Source organism: Dermacentor variabilis, chromosome 1 (assembly GCF_050947875.1).
Source record: "Dermacentor variabilis isolate Ectoservices chromosome 1, ASM5094787v1, whole genome shotgun sequence".
Lineage (NCBI taxonomy): Eukaryota > Metazoa > Arthropoda > Arachnida > Ixodida > Ixodidae > Dermacentor > Dermacentor variabilis.
The window spans coordinates 213684928-213704070 of record NC_134568.1 but is presented as its reverse complement, the minus strand read 5'-3'; the positions used below and the strand labels follow the sequence as shown (position 1 = coordinate 213704070).

The 19143-nt window shown below is 43.4% G+C and overlaps 2 protein-coding genes across 5 annotated transcripts in view; both read right to left on the bottom strand.

The window, feature by feature from the left end:
- The window catches only part of Snx16 (sorting nexin 16), a 47619-nt gene extending 34825 nt beyond the window's left edge, over window positions 1-12794 (bottom strand). For all 4 annotated transcript variants that reach the window (XR_012830783.1, XM_075704275.1, XM_075704285.1 and 1 more), the window contains exons 1-4: window positions 12050-12794; window positions 10692-11006; window positions 9997-10086; window positions 6444-6592 (exon numbers count right to left, since the gene is read on the bottom strand). Coding sequence is in view for 3 of the 4 variants with exons in the window: in XM_075704275.1 (XP_075560390.1) it covers window positions 6444-6592; window positions 9997-10086; window positions 10692-10985 (533 nt within the window). In the remaining variant the exon portion in view is untranslated. The remainder of the gene's footprint in view (window positions 1-6443; window positions 6593-9996; window positions 10087-10691; window positions 11007-12049) is intronic.
- Window positions 12795-12909: 115 nt separating this feature from the next.
- On the bottom strand, window positions 12910-13741 carry LOC142592712 (GSK-3-binding protein-like). The gene has a single exon (XM_075704310.1). It carries the CDS (start codon window positions 13600-13602, stop codon window positions 13159-13161), a length of 444 nt encoding a protein of 147 aa, XP_075560425.1. The 5' UTR covers window positions 13603-13741; the 3' UTR covers window positions 12910-13158.
- Window positions 13742-19143: the final 5402 nt, after the last annotated feature.

The following is a 19143-nucleotide window of genomic DNA, read 5'->3' as shown; positions in this document are numbered from 1 at the left end:
AATTAATATATTCTTCACTTTCTTTAAAAAATTGCTCTTTCTCGCGGCGTAGTGCGTTCTTACAATTATTACAACTCACTTGGCTGTCGAATGTGTACTCTCGACTTACAATGTCCTCGCCGTGGCCGTATATTCTCATGATATTAAGCAAATCTGTAGATAAAAACAACTAATATATTCTTCACTTATTTAAAAGGAGCTCTTTATTTTTGTAGAGATCAGCAGGTGATCTTGCCGCTACTCACGGCTAGAGCACTAATCGTGAGCGCATTAGCCAGGAGAAGCTGTTCGATTGCACAGCGGTGGCTCCTTGCCTTGTTGGCCTCATACTGAAGCCTTCGAATTTCTCGACGATGCTCGACTCGAAGAAGCACATACGGCAGAACAAAGTGGAGCACATGGTCAAATTTTTCAGGATCGCTGCTTGAGAGCTTTGAAGCTGAGTGCTATTTTTCCAATTTCAATGCTTTGGCTACGCTATGGATTAGCCATCAAGCTAGCTTTGGCTTCAAACAGTTTACGGCTGGGTGAAACAATGACATTCCTGAAGTAAACTACATACAATACGCCGATTAATGTTTCACATGCCATTTCTTAAACATCTGCTCTCTAGATAACCGTTTTTTATTGTATTACGATTGGCAAGCAAACTCAACCGTTTCACTGCAGCTATCGCCATCGCAAGGCTTAATGTCATTAAGTATGCGCGTGTAGCAGCGATCGAAATATAATGGCATTAAGATACTTAAGGTCTTAAACTTTTAATGGCATTAACCTCGCCCGTGTGGCACAGGTATCATTCTCTACAAATATATTAAAGATATGAGCTAAGAATTTGCACTCAGTTCTGATGCAGGAAGTTACTAGCATATACAAGATCTCGAAATTTACAAATTTTCATGCACAGATAGTAATAAACTCATAATTGAAAAATGCAAGCAACCTTGGCTGCACAACACATAATGCAGTAGAATAGACTGTGTACCAATGAATATTGCCCTGTGTCAAGGTGCTTTAGTGCACATAACATCCTGTACTGCAAAGAAAGCTGCTTGCAGAATCAGTAGTAACCACACAGTACCACCACCATGTCATCCATGCGCATTACCACTTTTCTTGGGTAAGATATCATACAAGCTCATGATATTTATTTGCTAGAGAAGCACAGTACAGAATACATTCCCACGGTAACTATTAACTACATACCCAAGGTAACTATTTTATGCAAATGAGGGGGGGCACCTTTACTTGTACAAATGTAAATAACGCCCACCATTCGCCATAAAAACTTACAAACCCACAAAAGAGAAATGAATTAAGGTGTATTTTACAGGTACGCCTCTGCGATACACCTCTCCTTTACTTGGTAAACAAAGAACCATGTCAAATGGACTTGCGCAGGAAAGAAGCGTAGGAAGAACACTGCCAAGAACAAGTAAAGAAGCAAAAGAGTAAAATAAAGATTACTTTAGTAGAATAGAATGTAAAAAAACAAAAAAACAGCAGTTGGAAACAAAGGCACACAGACCGCGTGGAGTTCTGTTACTCCACCAGCCAATCACGGAAGCAAACAAAATCGTCGTCATGCAGCCTTTTCAAAATGGCGTCGTACTTGATACCTCCGGAGCGCCTCCTGTTCTTGAAAAGTCTTTTCATCGGCGGAAGCAATGAGGTGTGCAACAGACATGGACAAAATGCATGGCGCCTGAGCATCTCATTCTTCGGAAGTCTGCGGTGCAGTTCATTTCACTGCTGAACCCATTTTATTCATGAAACTTCACTGCCAACTGAAGTGAAACTTCATAACAAATAGCTGTAGCGAAGCAAGCATGTTATTTCAGTTGAATAAAAAATTAGGCATTCACCATTCCACCATAATAGGCGAGGGAAAAGGTATAAAATTATGCGCTAATAATTTTATTTTTGTAGTTGCCGCCTTATTTGGGTAACAGAAAAAGTTTGAAGTATGAAATATTTGCAGCCTCGCAGAGGGACAGTGGTTGGCGGTTATGAGGGCACGGGTGGGGCTTCATTGCAGACTTAAGTAGTATCAGGCTATAGTAGCGTTTTTTAATTAGCTCTGGAAGAATTATACAGAAATATATATTTGCAGAACAATCACAGTTCTTTTGAATCCATCGTTTACTGCTCTAACCAGTTAAGTGTCACAACCGACTCGTATTGTTATTCGAAGGCGCACCGAGAAGTGCGCCTTAGTCGCTTTTACCCACAAGCCCATGACCTGGTACCCCATTTCTATTGGCCACCAACCAATTTCCTACGCAAAAACTCACCGATTCCTATGCGTTATTATAGACAGAGACCTTTCATGGAGCCCCCACATCTCATACTTGAGGAAGAGGCTTACTTCTATCTCCCGTATACTAAGGTTTCTTGCCGGTAAAACGTGGGGCACATCCGTGGCATCTATGCTTCAATTATACAGGACGCTCTTCCTAGGATACTTGCGATACAGCACACCAGTGCTGTCCAATGCTACCAAAACTAACATCCATGTCCTACAGAGCATTCAAGGCCAAGCCCTTCGAACATGTATGGGGCTACCTCGAAATGCTTTAACTGTGGCAATAATTGCCACCGCGGGAGACCACCAAATATTGACCTATATAGCTATCGAAGCACTCCGAGCGCATGTTCGCCATATATCCAGAGTGCCTGACCACCATCTCGCTCGCTTGCCTGAGAAAAGACCCAAGGCAGCGTTCTCCAGATCAATTGCGGCTAACCGGCACTCTTTGTCTTTGAGGCACTCACCCGCAACAAGAATGCCATCCCCTATGTGGTGCTTGAAAAAGCCTCCTGTGTACCTTGCTGTTCCAGGAATAGTGAAGAAAACTAGCCTGACCGCCGCGGCTCTCAAGCATATCACATTGGAACTTTTGCATCGTTCATACGCTAACCGAATCTATGTTTACACAGATGGTTCCGTCTTGGAAAATTCTACGGGCGCCGTTGTTCTACCATCTCAATCGGTCGTCATCAAGTTTGGTCATCATCAAGTTTAAGACTTCACACGTAACGACATCTACAGGTTCCGAACTGGCCGCTCTTCGCGCTGCTGTCGAATATATTGAAAAAGAACCGCCCAACAAATGGGCAATATTTTGTGACTCGAAAGCAGCCCTCCAGAGCTTGCGAAGTTTACGACGTGGCAATTATGAACAGCTGGTGTCACAAATCAACGAAACCTGCCATTGCGCTTCTGAACAAGGACATGATATCATATTTCAGTGGCTGCCGGGACATTGTGGCATCGTTGGTAATCACCTCGCCGATGACGCTGCCCGACGTGCTCAGGCTGGCTCACCGACACTCCTTATACCTTTATCGAGAGTCGACGCTGCAAGAGAGCTTCATAGTCTCGTTCGTACCATCACATTAAGTTACTGGCATACACCACAGAACTCTAAGTGTCGTTTATACAGCCTTGACCCATCACTGAAACTTAAATTACTAGCGAATCTTCCACGACGTGACGCAACACTGCTGTGTCGGCTGTGGGTAGGAGTAGCATTCACCAACTCCCACAGCTATCGTATTGGAATGGCGGATTCACCAATGTGCGCTAAGTGCAAGTGCGACGAGACCACCAGCCACCTTCTGTGCCACTGTTCTCGCTTCGATAATCAACGTGAGACTCTCCAGTGTGCCTTGAATAGACTGGATGACAGGCCATGTACGGAAGTGAAGATCTTGGGAGCCTCGCCTCACAGTTCATTAGCGCAGAAAGCAGTTCGAGCGCTTTTTCACTACCTGAGGGCAACAGACTTGAGTGCCCGACTATAGGCATCCTAAACCTCTTCCCTCTCTCTCTCTTTCACTCCCCATTCCCCTCCCCACGTGTAGGGTAGCAAACTGGACTCAGTCTACTTAACCTCCCTGCCTTTCCTTCTTCTCTTCTCTCTCTCTCTCTCTCTAGAGGTCTCAGTACATGCAGCTTTGTCAGTGACGGCCATGCCTTGTGAACAGCAGCAATGTCCTTCGACACAGCTATTTTTCAGCTGTGTGTTAAAGGGACACTAAATAAGAAGTCGACGTGGACTGTTTCAAAACCATTCCAGAAACCTTGCAATACTTCTTTTGTGCCAAGAAAGGACTTAGTTTATGAGAAAATTGCATCTGACGGGTCCGAATACCTTTTTCGAAATTAAAATCTGCCACCCAAGCAGGGGTGTGGTGATGTTGCATACACCATCACTGCCCTTTGCTGCCATTGGTGATAAAACGGTGCCTGACAGACGGCGGCACCGAGCCAAGACAGAGCGGTGGATTCACTGCTGCAGCTGCTTTTTGGTCAAGTGGTGAAGACTGTTCGGGCATCCCGCAACATAACATGGAAGTTGAATTCTCTGCTACTTGCAGTTTGTGCGAGTTTTGCAAGCCAGCAAAACCAGCACAGAACTACGCAATAACGAAACTGCTGAAACAGGAAAGCTTGGGCAGCGCAGAGTCGAGCGAAAGAAAACCTTTCGACCGCCCGCGTCATTGGCAAGAGTAATTTCAATTCGTTTTTTTTTCTAAAAATGAAATAGAACTGGATAAGTAGCATATTATTTCATCTTCTAATACAATACAGTGATGTTTTTTGTAATAAGTGGTTGAGTGCTAGTGACAGAATTTAACTGAGGAGTGCTTTCGTCATAGGGCAGGTGCTTGAAAGCCCCGGGGGAGTCTCTAATCATGTCCTGCATTTACCTCAGTTTCTCGATTACTAAGGCCCTGTTCGCGATAATATTGACGCCTTACAGTTTCCCAAGCACTAATCTATCACTTTAGCTTGACTTAATATTTTCCTTTAGTGTTCCTTTAAGTGCCATGCATGTGAATGCTCATGTGTTTGCGACCAGTAAAGTGCAAAAAAAAAAAAAAAAATTTCCCTACCTTCATAAGGTCTGGTTATCTGGAGGCATCAACCCCCCATGGTTTTGCCGCCGCCGATGTAGTATGCGACATGTGGGTATTAAGCATAATCTTGTGTGTACCAGAAGACAAATCAAAAGAGTACAAAGTAATGTAGGTGCACAGTTATTTAAACCAGTGGATGGGTAAAAGTATCATAGGCAAGGGCCTGTAACTTGCCAGCCGCCATAACCACATTGTCAGGTGGCCTGTGTAATGTGTACTTGAGGCATGTGTTCAGGGCCCACTGCATGCAACAGTTTCCTTGCAATGATGACAGACTACTCGGTTTACTACATTCGCACTTTTCAAAAGTGAAGCTTTTTTTCCTGGCATACCTGCCTGGATGCTGCTGGGTTGTTCACTATCTCGGCACACACACACACACACACACACACACACACACACAAAGGTTATATGTGCGTCTAATGAAAGTACCAGTGAACGGGCTGATATAACCCTTGTATGCTAAGTATGCACTCCTCTGTTCTCCATAACAAAAAATATAAGTTCCCATATAAAACCTGAAAATATAATTTCAGCTCACAGGCATCTCTAAAGCAAACTGATCAGTTAATCGAATGGTGAATTACAGCTAACAAATTCACTGATGGCTCAATTTTCTTTGCTTTAGCCACTCAGTGTGTGCCACTGGGTGTGTGCCCCTTCTTGGCCAATCCTCCATAATGGGTACGCCCCAGTGTGACACAACAGGTACAGGATCCCCAAATGTCACTAGATGCATGTTGTACTAATCTGTGCATACACCTGTCATCACTATTCTTCCCTCAACAAGCATCATGCATCGCTTTCGTCCTTGTAACACCGCTGCTTATACATCTCACACAGTGCATCTGCCTGAATTGGAGCTTGTACTTCAGCATAGCTTATGACAACCCTATGAAGGCAACAGATAATGAAGCCAAGGAAAGCATAGGGGAATTTATTTGTAGTTTTTAATTGGAGTGTAGAAAGGATAAGCTAAAGGGAAATGAAAGCAGACAAAAAAAAAACAACTTGCTGCAAGTGGGAGCCAAACCCACTACCTCTGTATTACATGCATGTTGCAAGCTGCTGTCAAATCCACTGACAACACTGCAATGGACAGTTAGTTGCCGGCTGACTCATTGGCTATGAAACAGTCAGATTTACTTGGTAATAAAAAGAACATGTATACCGACAAATGTGCATGTCGTGCTGCTGAAGAAGATGCACAAATGAAGTTATGAAGTCCTTGATGCTGTGTAGAAGTTTCATGCGAGGTCAAGTTGCAAATGTTTACAACTTGTACGAGATGACGAAAATTGCAGTTTCTACATATATTTTACACAAAATACAGCTGAAAGTTAGGCATATTCTCTAAATTAAGGAGTACCGATGTCATAAACATTGCTTTCATGGATCATCGGATAATTCATTTTGTTTTGACATCTACTGTGACTCTACAAAATCCAAAGTGAACAAGGTTTTACTGTATGAACATTTTTGCATTGCAATAATTAAAGATACAACAGCTTACTTACCTCTTACTTATATCTCTGTGGCCCATAATGTTTTTGACAAATGCCTGGAGCCCCAGTACACGGTCCTCAAGAAACATGGGATCAAAATTATTTCCAAACCAGCGCTTGGGAGGCAAGCAGAGTTGCAGACCAGGGAATCGTGGTTTGAGCTTTGCAAGAGAAAATCATAAAAAAGGAATGTGTAATATAGCTTAGACTAAAACAGAAGACCTTTGTTCTGTTCACAAAAGAGTTTATCTCCTGTCAAATAGGAAATTTATATATATATATATATATATATATATATATATATATATATATATATATATATATATATATATATATTGCACCATTTTTTTACTACTTCTATGCTATCAATACAATGAAAAATATTTTAGTTTAATGCTAAGATATGGTGTGGTACACTATCTACTAGTTCTTGTTTCAATTCCAAGCTTGTTGCCTTACAATTTGTTGGCAGTGAAATGGATGCTAATGCTCATGTCAGCCAAGGAGTGCAATTGCATAAATGTACTGTGTCCATCCACGACAGAACATCTGTTCCTGAGAACGCACAGCGGGGGCTATAAATGCTTTGTCAATGTCAAACTTCACCTTTGTCTTAACCACTTCAATCTGCAGAGATTCTATACCATTTTATCCTGAATATTGTGAAGAAAGTTTATCGTCATCGTGGGATGGACCTGCAGCAGACGCTGACAGCACTCGGGCATTTTTGGTGCCACTGAACTGATGCTCCTGTTCCTACACAAGCAGCAACCCCTTCCAGGAGCAGCAGATCGTCTCATTGGCCCACTTTTCGCGAGATTTGGTCCCTTGCTTGTGGGTGCCCTGAGCACACCAAGCACAACAGGACTTGGGGAGACCACACTGGACTATCATAAGGTGCTTATATGTTAGCCTCTTTGGCCGGTGCCAGCTCTTTGTTTGCCGGTGGCCAGCAGTTAGCTTGTCAGGACTCCTGGCCCCAGCGGGAGCGCACGCCCTTCCATCGTCGTGGTGTCTGGAGGTAGCACCTTGCGGTCATGTACTCCCTGCATGCACTTACATTTTGCGAGGGTGCATGTTGCAAGAGCGCTGGCCAACAGATAAGTGGCTCCTCTAGATGGAGCTCCCATTTGTTTTGCTGTAGGGGTGCAGCATTCTTGGCCCCCGTCAACTAATTTGCCCAGCTGTAATTGGATTGCATCAATTTGATTCTTAAACATAGTATTCAAACCCCAATTCCTGTTTGGAATTGTCGCTTGAGGCCTCCCTTGCTGCATTACATGCACATGTTCCCTTGGATCAGCAGAGCCTGCACACCTATAGTCGGGCACAAGTTAAAAAGGCAGGAGAGTCCCCGCCCAGATGAACGAAGCTTGGCAGCCGATTGCCTACGCGACTAGAGAAATAGTCAAGCTGACACGACTCGGCCCAGTTCGAAGCGCGGGTTGCCATGATCTTGGTCGGCAGGGTCATCGGCCGTGCAGCTCACGACATCAGTCTGGAGTGCGCACCCACAGGTGGAGGCTCGTGTGCATCCGCCAGTGAGGGGCAAATGCCGCTGCCTACTAAAGTTGTACCAGACTATAGTGGGACATCAATGATCAGTATGCAAGCACGGATACAGCTTTTTATAGTGCTTGGTGTGCTTGAACCAGCAGTACTTGTTTGTGTGCAAGTGTAGTGTGCCATAGAAAGAAGAAAGACCACAAAGCCATGCCAAAGCCACGAGAGGCGACCTGTATAATGTGTCCAACAAAACCTTGTGAGCTGTTACTACACAGGGCAGAACGGATGCTACTTGCTCATTTATAGGGGAGTTGAAACGACAAATGGTCAACCTTTTGTATAAAGAATCAGTAAATGCTGTCACAACCCAAGACTGTACATTTGGGGAACTAATTGAAGCCAGAAAAAATGAAGCACCTCACTTTCCTCCACAGGCTGCAAGTGAGTGCTAGATTGTTATATGTTTGAATAGTAACATAAAAATAAGCTGTTAATAATACAATGAGCAAATTTGCTTCCCTTTGTGTAATAAAACATGCTACATATATCAAACTTATTATGTGACAATAAACTGCGGGACTAATGTTTATGACGTAGAAAAAGAAAAGGTTGAATATCTGGTGCAAGAAAGATATAAACAATGACCTTGGTCACATAAAATCACAAGATTATATTGCATACATAAATGGTCAAACTACAAACGTGCAGCGCAAGAGTTTATAATCAGAACAATTTTTTACCACACAGGCTTTGGCTGCACTGCCAAGCAAATTGTGAGACGGACTATTGCAGCTTCCGCAGTCGGCTAAAATGGTTATAAATTAGTCATGACATTTGTAATACAGGTTACTGCCTGTATTATTATTGAATAATTTTTAGCAAACTTACAGGGTTGGCAATTGTGAAACCTTTTTTTTAATCAACAGCCTTTAAATGCCACCTCGGCTGGTGACACTTGGTGGTTAGTGGCTCTGACACACATTCCAAAACAAAGACTCCAAAATCTTCAGCTGCACAACCTTAGAGGTCAAGACCAGGTGCTAAGCTGGCTTTCAACATTCTGGTTTCTGCGTCACTTCCAGTGAGCGCTAATGGCATTTTTTTTTTGCAAGCTTTTCATTGCATATCCACTCGTAGTTTAAGTAGAATTTTGCAAGGAGGATCTGAAACTAGACTTTTTACATGGTCCAAAATTTCACAGCAGTTTGCCTTTTAAACCAACAAAGTCCAGGGCATCATTCTTCATACTCTTAGTTTTATACCTGAAAATTCTTATCTAAGTACGGGAAACTTAACAATGCAAACCAATAGTAGCATTCTTCATTTGCTGGAGCAAAGTTTTAATGGTATATAGTTCAGAAAAATTATTACTAATTATATAATATAGTAGCTAAGCTTTAACTCAAATAACATTTCATTGTTCTTGGCACAAATGTATTCTGCACGGCCAGAAATAAATGTGAACAAGTTGTTTTAATTTTCCTTCGTACTGAATGGTGTTTGGGCTTTGTGGGATCAATGTAATGTTCCACCATGAATTCACTTTGGGCAAAAGCTGCTTTTGTGGCTCACAGTTTGCTGCAATACAAATGACCAAATAAGAAAACATTAAAGCAAACAAGAGAAAGCTTGTACGGCTGCTGAGGATAGGTTCTGGAATATGCTTTGGAAAAGTTTCAAAGCCACTCCACAAGTGACAAGACGTGCCACAAGACCCTGTTTTGGAGTGTTTGTAGGCCTTGTGCCCTGATGCAAAGGAGTGTAAGGAACACTGTTCCTCTTAAAACAGTGGCAATCCTGAAGCAAGAAAATTTCTACAAGGAACCCTGTAAGCAGCTTGACAAGTCTGCTAATTCGTGCAGTGGTTTTGAAGCATCTGACAAGGACTATACACCCACAGCATCTTAAAATGAAAATGTGCTCAACATGTGCACTATGTGTGCCGGCATGCATTTGAAATGCACACCAGCACCCATCTCTTGCAATATCTAATCAGTGTTAAAATTACTTGTGCATCTTGTTAAAAATCTCTTCAACCAATCGTGATGTGGCAGCTTACCTTCTTGCTCAGCCTTGCAAAATCAGTGTACCGCCTGAAGACAAACCAGTAGCGGCCAGTTTCAACATGTTCCACTCTGATCTTGAACACCTGACCAGACATAATGTTAGTAGAATGTAGAACAAATTAAATGGGTCCTCCAAGGTACCAATGTTTTCACTTAACCTGTCAAATATGATGGTCCAACAAAAGCAGCCTACAGATTATTATTGTGGTCAGCACTATGCCTATAAAGCAAACAATCCAGCAGACCACTAAACCGACAAGAGTTACATAAATAAATTGTACTCACTAAAATTCACTTTGTGCTAAAGCAACAGCATAACAAAACAGCCTCCTCTGCAAACAATGTGAAGGACAGGACAGAGAGAAGCATTTCGTTGTAAACATGTTATTGTCACTTGCCCTTTGAACCATTTGACATGAGAAATACTGAAACTGGCTCTATTACACACATTATGACAGACAAGGCACTACAAAGAGATAAAGGAGGTACTGACCTACAAATAAATCTTCAAGTGAGCTGTATAAGTCCACTGCTATACTTATAAATGCCATTTTGAGTGCCCATCCAGAAATCACCAGTAACACTTAGTTGACTATCCATTCACATATCCAAAATGCATGCACAACTTTTATAGAATGACCAGGAATTATGTAAACAGTGCAGTGGAAACTGACTTTGTGGAACTTACTGTAAACCTTGCACGTTCTTCCATGACTTCATAGCCAATAATGGGGGTGTTGTACTCTGGAATGACAACTATGCCTTCTTCTTCAATATCGCAGCAATGGCCATTGGAAACATCACCAGAGTCACTGCTCACACTGCTCAGAGATTCTCTATCTTGTTTTGAGAAAGGGTAACGCGACATTTCGTGCGCTGCTCCTTGAGGTGGCACCGGCTCACATTTTGATGCAGCACAGCTGTCAGTGTCTAAGCCATCAGCTGTGGCAGATTGTTGGGCAGTTTCTGCTTCGCTTGACATCTTTGGAGAGAGAAGGCCACCCTAAGGTTTAAAAGAAAAAGGTACAAATACCTGCAACAGTACTGCTTTCTTTTAGAATCTTTGAGCACTTGACACTGCTCAGTAAAAGTGGCACTTAGCGCAGCTGCAGCAAGAAAGTGCTACTTTTCCCTCCCCACCATAAGCTCTCCAGTGTGTGGTGCCAGTGTGAGTGAATACAGTGCATAGTTATGAAGAAGAATGACACCAAATAAGTTATCAGTTATGTCTGAAATAGAGTACATACATACATACATACATACATACATACATACATACATACATACAGTATGCCACAAATGCAAGTATATTTGAGGATACTGCAGTTGCCATGTCAATAAATTGCATTAAACTAGAGATTCTGTACTTGTCATGTATATTCTTCGTTGTCGTGTCCTCCACAAACTGCTGCAGAAACAAAAGGCATGCACATGCTACACGATCAACGCCTGAAACTGGTTGGTATAAGCGAAAAAATCGCGCCAGAAGCGTTGACTGAAAAGGGGCGACGATCCCCCAGAGACAATGGTACAGTTGATCGCACATTTGTTCAGCATATCATCTAACTCGTGCCTATGCAAAATTCTTCCCCATTGTACTATCTCGCAAGTAATGGTGCAACTTAAAAGCTGTGACCGCAAGCTGGAATCGCAGGCCACCGAGTGTCACATTTAATGCGAATATCTTTTTTTTTTTAGAACTTCATAACGCTGACAATCTGGGTCCTAGAACTGTAACAATCTGCAGATGACGCAATTCTCTTTCTTGTTATAGCGGTGCATGCAGGTACCCGTATAAAAATTTGCCATGTAGTTTAATCCAGCAGTTATATCTATAGATTTTTTTTAAGGGGGGGGGGGGGGGGTGTAACCTTGGACCACATTTTATACAACTGTCAAAGACGGCAAATACCCAAAGGTACGTAGATACAAAAAGGCTGCAGCTACAAAAGCAGTGAATTTAAACGATAACACATGCTGCCGTATATGGAACGAAACGTGCACCCTTAATGCAGAAACAAGTAAACAGGTAACCAAACTACTTACCCCAAACAAATGAGAAACCAGACGCTTGAAGCAACTCTTTCGTACTTGTCATTAACCTAATTAAATAGAGCTCGAACAGGTCAGGTTATGACTAGCAGCTCTTGATGTCTTCATTCTGCGCAAAACACATGCCGGAACGGTGTTTTGCAATAGCAGAGAGGAGCAGACGCAGCAAGCCAGAACACCTAAAACGCTCAATAGGCCTAACACACAGCAACGGAGAGTACCGAAATGACTCGAGGAGATTCGCCAAACCAGTCACGTGACACTATAGCAAAATGTTGAGATTGGTTGGAAGCGTTCATATGACAGAAAAATAAACGAGAACGCAGTCGTCTGCTCTGCTCCACTTAATTTATATTTATCGTTTGACCTGTGTTTTATGGCCGTACGTTAAGTAACTAAAACCTAACGATCCAATTTCAATGCAATTGAGAAAGAAATTATCGGTTGTGTGCGAAGTACGCACATGCACGGTAATGGCTACACGTCTGCACGTAGAGGAAATACCACTTGGCATAGATACATGTCTCAAAACCCAACTGCTGTTTCATGGCGACTCATTTGCTGCACTGTATCGGTTAGTGAGGAGACAGCACTGAAATGGCAAAATCTACTACGGAGCTGTGCCTTTCTCGCTGCGACGTTTCAGCCACGTCCAGTCGCGTCGCGATTGCAGCACCGCCGCCGTGTCCTTCCCGTTCAACTGTCTCTCCTCAAAATGGAATTTTCCGGTATGGACGCTGTAGGCATTACAAAGCCTATTTTAAGACGACTGACGCAGCGTACATGCCACATGTAGGGCCCAAGGATCAACGAAACGGGCCGACATACAATGTCAAACACACTTACACGATAACTCGGAATCAAGTCCCGATTTATTTGCGACACGAGGCCTTACCCGAACGCACAGAACACGCGGAGACCAAACAGATTGAAAGCCTGTCGCATTTGGACGAACAGGGGCTGAGGAACGCACTGAAACGCGCACATGGATAAAACGTTTGAGCCATCCGGCCACACGCGCTCAGCGTTTGTCATTTTGATGGGCAGGAAGAAATTGCTAAAGTCCGTGATGTGGTGCAAAACTTGCATTTTTTTATGCGATCCTAGAATGAAAATGAGTCCCTCGACGAGCTGTCTAAGGAATGAGGGGTCTTTTTCTTGCCCACCACGTTGCCCTGGAGCCTCCGCACGGCTTCTTGGATGAGCGTTCCCTGCTGAAGGAGTTCCTGCAAAAGTTCGTAGGGGTCCTTGTCGGAATCCTCCGGCTGGTGGTGATGGCCGGCAGCGCAGGTCTTCCGTGTACCGTCTTTTGCCACAGCAGACAACGCACCACTACTTTCCGACCGCCGAGGCACAAAATACGGCGAGAAACGGGGATGACGCTGTTGCCCACAAACGTGGCATGGCTGTTGGTGCGACTTGAGTTTGAGGTTCTCTTTGATGGCGGACGCCAGGTCTTCTTCTACATCGGCCGCTTTGCCCATCACGTTTGACCCCTCTGGCGACAGGACACTCTCCACAACGAGGATGTTTCCATTCCTGGGCATCGTTCGCGCTCGCTGCGACTCGTCCACGGTCCCAGTCGAGGCCACAATGAAGCGAGAGAGCACACTTCTTGCCGGACGCACACAAACACGCTCAATCTTTGTTTTGGAACGAGGCCTGTGCACCTTGCGCCACACGCGCCACGCGCGCTTAAAGAAGTAGTTCCCCCGTTGTAAGCTGCTATTTAAAATAAAAGTGGCTATTACAATTCTTATTTGCTCATTAACGTCCCATATTTAAACATTTGGACGCTGCAAAATGTTGTGAATTTCTACCTAAAGTAGGTTAAAGAATGTAAATAAACCCCCTTCCCAAATACGGCGAAACGACACAATATGGGTGCGACATAAACAGAAGCCAGTGGTCGGCCATAGACGAAGTTCCCGTGGCTACGGACCATACCGTGGCCCAGCTAGCCACCCTAGCCCAGCCTTATCACGCCGGGACCCTTCCGCGCACCTGCATTTGGGAAATACCTGACGTCACGCCATTGATGGAGGAGAGCTGTCATAGCACAGTGTGAAGTTACGATAGAGCGGCGCTCATGGGTCAAAGCATGGGACTGATGGAAGTGTGTGTGCCGCCGCCCGCGTTGGCCGTTCTTAACGGTGATTTCTTTGTTGTTTCCAGATGTATGTCATGCCGATGTTTGATTATTGAATATTAAATGCTCGAGCGATAATCTTGAATCTTGGAAGTTAACGAAAAGAGCAGTTTTTAACCGCAGTATTTGTGGATGTGAGTGTATTCGGGATTTTCAATTTTGTTAACTGCTCATGGACATTTTCAGCTTGTGGCATGTCAAGATTTTGAGGAAAATTTTGAACCGACATGGACCCCATCAAGTCATCTGATATTGAAAAATGGGGGTGCTCAATAAAATGTGACTGGCTCTGTATTTCCAATAGCTGTGCAAAGGTCTAATAAAAAAGATAACGAATTTTTTAAAATTAGTTTTCAAACTTCCTTTAATAGCGACAAAAGTATGTCTGCCTCGTTTTACAGGTCTTCTGCAAAAATGCCATATGTGCTGCGCTCATATGCTTTTTGTAAATAATTTCTACGGTTACAAAAACACTCTTATGTCTAGAAACTAGTCTACTTAGTACTAATCAATTCATAATATCATCTTCAGCTTATCTTATGTCCACTGCAGGACGAAGGACTCTTCCTGTGATCTCCAATTACCCCTGCCCTGCGTCAACCACTTCCAACTAGCGCCCGCGAATTTCCTAATTTCATTGCCCCACCTTGTCTTCTGCCGTCCTCAACTGCACTTCCCTTCTCTTCGTACTCATTCTGTAACCTAATGGTCCAACGCTTATCTAACCTGTGCATCACATGACCTGCCATGCTCCATTTTTTTCTCTTAATATCATTAAGAATACCGGTTATACCCATTTGCTCTCTGATCCAAACCGCTCTCTTCCTGACTCTTAACGTTATGCCTAGCAATCTTTGTTCCATCGCTCTTTGCACAGTCCTTAACTTGTTCTCAAGCTTCTTTGTCAGTCTCCAAGTCTCTGCCCCATATGTCAGCACTGGTAAAATGCACTGATTGCACACCTTCCTTTTCAATGATAATGGTAAGCTTCCAGTCAGGAGCTGACAATGTCTGCCGTACGCGATCCAATCCATTTTTATTCTCCTATGAATTTCCTTCTCATGATCAGGGTTCCCTGTGTTTAATTTACCTAGGTAAACATACTCCTTCACTGACTCTATAGGCTGACTGGTGATCTAGAACTCTTGTTCCCTTGCCCAGCTATTCATCATTATCTTTGTCTTCTGCATATTAATCTTCAATGCCACTCTTACACTCTCTCTGTAAAGGTTCTCAATCATTTGTTGTAACTCGTCTGCAGTGTTGTTGAATAGAACAATCTGTAAACCGAAGGTTGCTGAGACATTTGCCGTCGATCCTTACTCCTAAGCCTTCCCAGTTTAATAGCTTGAATACTTCTTCCGAGCACGCAGTGAATAAGATTGGAGAGATTGTGTCTCCCTGTCTGACCCCTTTCCTTATAGGCATCTTCTTGCTTTTCTTGTGTAAAATTAAGGTAGCTGTAGATATCTCTAGATATTTTCCAAACTTTTACGTAAGCGGTGTGTGCTCCCTGATTACGTAATGCCTCTATGACTGCCGGTATCTCTACTGAATCAAATGCCTTTTTGTAATCTATGAAAGCCATATAGAGAGGCTTATTGTGCTCTGTGGATTTGTCGATTGCCTGATTAATGGCATAGATGTGATCCATTGTATAGTATACCTTCCTGACGCCAGCGTGTTCCCTTGGTTGGCCAAAGTCCAGTGTTGCCCTTATTCTATTGCAGATTATCTTGGTGAATATTTTATATAATACTGGGAGTAAGCTAATGGGCCTATAATTTTGCAATTCTTTAACGTCTGTCTCTTTTTGGATTAATATAATGTTTGCATTCTACTAGTTTTCTGGGACCCTTGCAGTTGATAGACATTTCGTATAGAGAGCTGCCAGGATAGGATAGGGATAACATTAATAAAGTGCCGGCAAACGACGATTTAATGCGTCATGACGCTGGCCAAGCGTCAACCCGGGGTTATACCCTACTCGGCACTACCCCAGTTGGGCCCATTTGTAGTGGGTCATGAGGCTTGTGCTTTTCGAGCGCACCCCGGGCCTGCTGGATGACCCATTGTTGTGCGTCCTTGTCTTCAGACTGCAGTGCACCTTGAAGTTTGGGCGCGTAAGTCCTGGAGGTAGCTGCCATCGGGAACCTGGCACAGTCCCACATGATGTGCCATTGGTCCGCCAGACCCGCTGCACAAACACTGCACAGCCCACTTGGATAGAGCTCTGGGTGAAGCACGTGCAGCATTGCGAAGGCGAGAAGTGACGCAGTCTGTATTTGAGGCCGTAATCCTAAGGCAAATTTAATTAATCCTAAGGCTGCCAGTTTTCTAAGCAATATGTCTCCTTCATCTTTGATTAAATCGACTGTTAGTCCATCTTCTCCTGCCGTTTTTACCTGTTTCATGTCTTGGAAGGCCCTTCTGACCTCATTGCTAGTTATAGGAGGAGCTTCTGTATACTGTTCATTACTGCTTCGAATGGCGGTATCCTGACTCCTCTGGGTACTGTACAGGTCAGTATAGAATTCTTCCGCTGCTTTTACTATACCTTTGATATTGCTGATGATATTATCCTGCTTATCTTTCAGTGCATACATCTTGGTTTGTCCTATGCCATGTTTTTTTCACACTGATTTCAGGCTGTGTCCATGTTTTACGGCTTCAGTTTTTGTCACATTATAATTTCGAATATCCCTTATTTTTGCCTTGTTGATAAGTTTTGACAGTTTCGCAAATTCAATCTTATCTCTTGAGTTGGACACTTTCATTCTTTGTCGTTTCTTTATTAGGTCCTTTGTTACTTGGGAGCTAGAGCTTGCCTACTGGTTGCCTTGATGCCTTGCCTCCCACTTCAATTGCTGCCTCTGAAGCCAGTCTAGTTACGGTTTATTCATTACCTCTATGTCAGGTTCATCTCTCTCTTATGAGGCTGCATATTTGTTTGCAAGTACCAGCCTGAATTTGTCTGCTTTTACCCTTACTGCCTCTAGGTTGGCCTGTTTCTTCTTGACCAATTTTATTCTCTCTTCAAATTGAGGTGAACCCTAGCCCTCACTAACCTATGATCACTGCACTTTACCCTACCTATCACTTCTACATCCTGCACTATGCTGGGATCGGCAGAAAGTATGAAGTCAATCTCATATCTTGTTTCACCATTAGGGCTTTTCCAGGTCCACTTTCTCTTGCTAGGCTTCCTGAAAAATGGGTTCATTATTCGCAGCTTATTTTTTTTCAGTGAATTCTACCAGCATCTCTCCTCTAGCGTTCCTAGAATCGACGCCGTAGTTCCCAATTGCTTGTTCACCAGCCTGCTTTTTCCCCACTTTTGCATTGAAGTCACCCATTACTATACAGTATACTGAGTTCGCACTTTTCTCATTGCTAATTCAACATCTTCATAAAACTGATCTACTTCATCATCATAGTGACTGGATGTTGGAGCGTAGGCTTGTACTACCTTTAATCTATTCCTCTTATTAAATTTGATTACGACTACAGCTACCCTCTCATTAATGCTGTAGAATTTGTCAGTGTTGCTCGCTATGTCCTTATGGATTAAGAATCCTACCCTTTATTGCTTCTTATCTGGGAGACTTCTATAGCAGAGGACATGGCCATTAGTCAGCACTGTATAAGCCTCACCAGTTCTTCTAATCTCACTAAGGCCATTGGTATCCCAAACAATGTCTTATAGTTCCTCAAAAGAGTCCTGCTAAGCTAGCCTCACTCAACAGAGTTTGGGTGTTTAAAGGTTGCCAGGGTCAGTTTCCATTGGCAGCCTGTCCGGGTCTAGAGATTCTTGGCACCCTCTGCTGCGTTACAGGTCTGACCGCCGCCTTGGTCAGGTGCTCCGCAGCTGCTGGGGACTGAGGGCTATGGGTTAACTGTAAGAATCCTGAGGGAGGGAGTGGCCGAATACTGCACCAGGGAGGCTAATTCCTGTGCTGGTGAGGAAGTGTCTTTGTTATGATAAAATGTTTTTGTTATTTATATAATAATATAATGTCTTTGTTATTCATAAAATGTGCACCCTATTTTGCTTGCTTTTCATTACTGCACAGCAGTGATTTTTATTATTATTATTAAATGTGACAAAATAAGCCTGACACGACAATATGTGCAGGTAGTTGCTTGGGATAAGACAAATAGAGCTTACACATGCACTGCAGAAGTTGATAGCAAACATGCCACATGTGGCCATTGAAGTACAGTGGCAAATTCAGCTAGTTGGTGGAAGTTCATCTTTAATGAGGGGGGTGCTGTGCTTTGAACACAAAGACAACAGAAGTAGAAGTGGACAGGGCGCACTGCCACTTCTACTTGTGTTACCTGTGTGTTTATAGCGCAGTAACCCCCTTAATTATTACAAGATAGCCAGGGAAGTTGAGCTCAGCACACGAGCCTATTTTTCTTGGTGGTGAACAATAAACTTGTTATTGCAAGTCGACTTATAGAGCCCCTTATACCACTTGTAAGGAATAGTGGAAATACATCTTCAAAATACCTTAGTGATGTATACAGCCCACACCTCTTTCTTTTCTTTTTCTGTACATGTCTGTGCATATGGAGTGAATAATGCACCTCTTCAGTTTAATGGCTTTACTGAACTGGACAAAAAGATCACAGCTATGTTTTTCCCACTTGACTGGCAAGGAGTTCGTCTTCTTCATGGGCATTTTATGGGTACTGGTATTGGCAACAACTAACACATTTTATTGTCGCCATAGCCGAGGGATTAGCAATTTATGCTGGCTAGACCCTGGTGGTGATAGATTTCTGTGGACATGGCGTTGCACTCTGTAGTGACCCACAACTAATAGTCTGGCTTGCTTTGCTGCCGCACTGACTTTGTGGTTAGGGCATTCTGCTGCTGAGCAGGTTACTGCTTCAGTTTCTGGCTGTGGTGGCCGCATCCCAATGGGTGCAG

What these genes read in the sequence shown, in the direction of transcription:
- LOC142592712 (XM_075704310.1), bottom strand. Translation starts at nt 13,602, where the DNA reads ATGCCCAGGAATGGAAACATCCTCGTTGTGGAGAGTGTCCTGTCGCCA.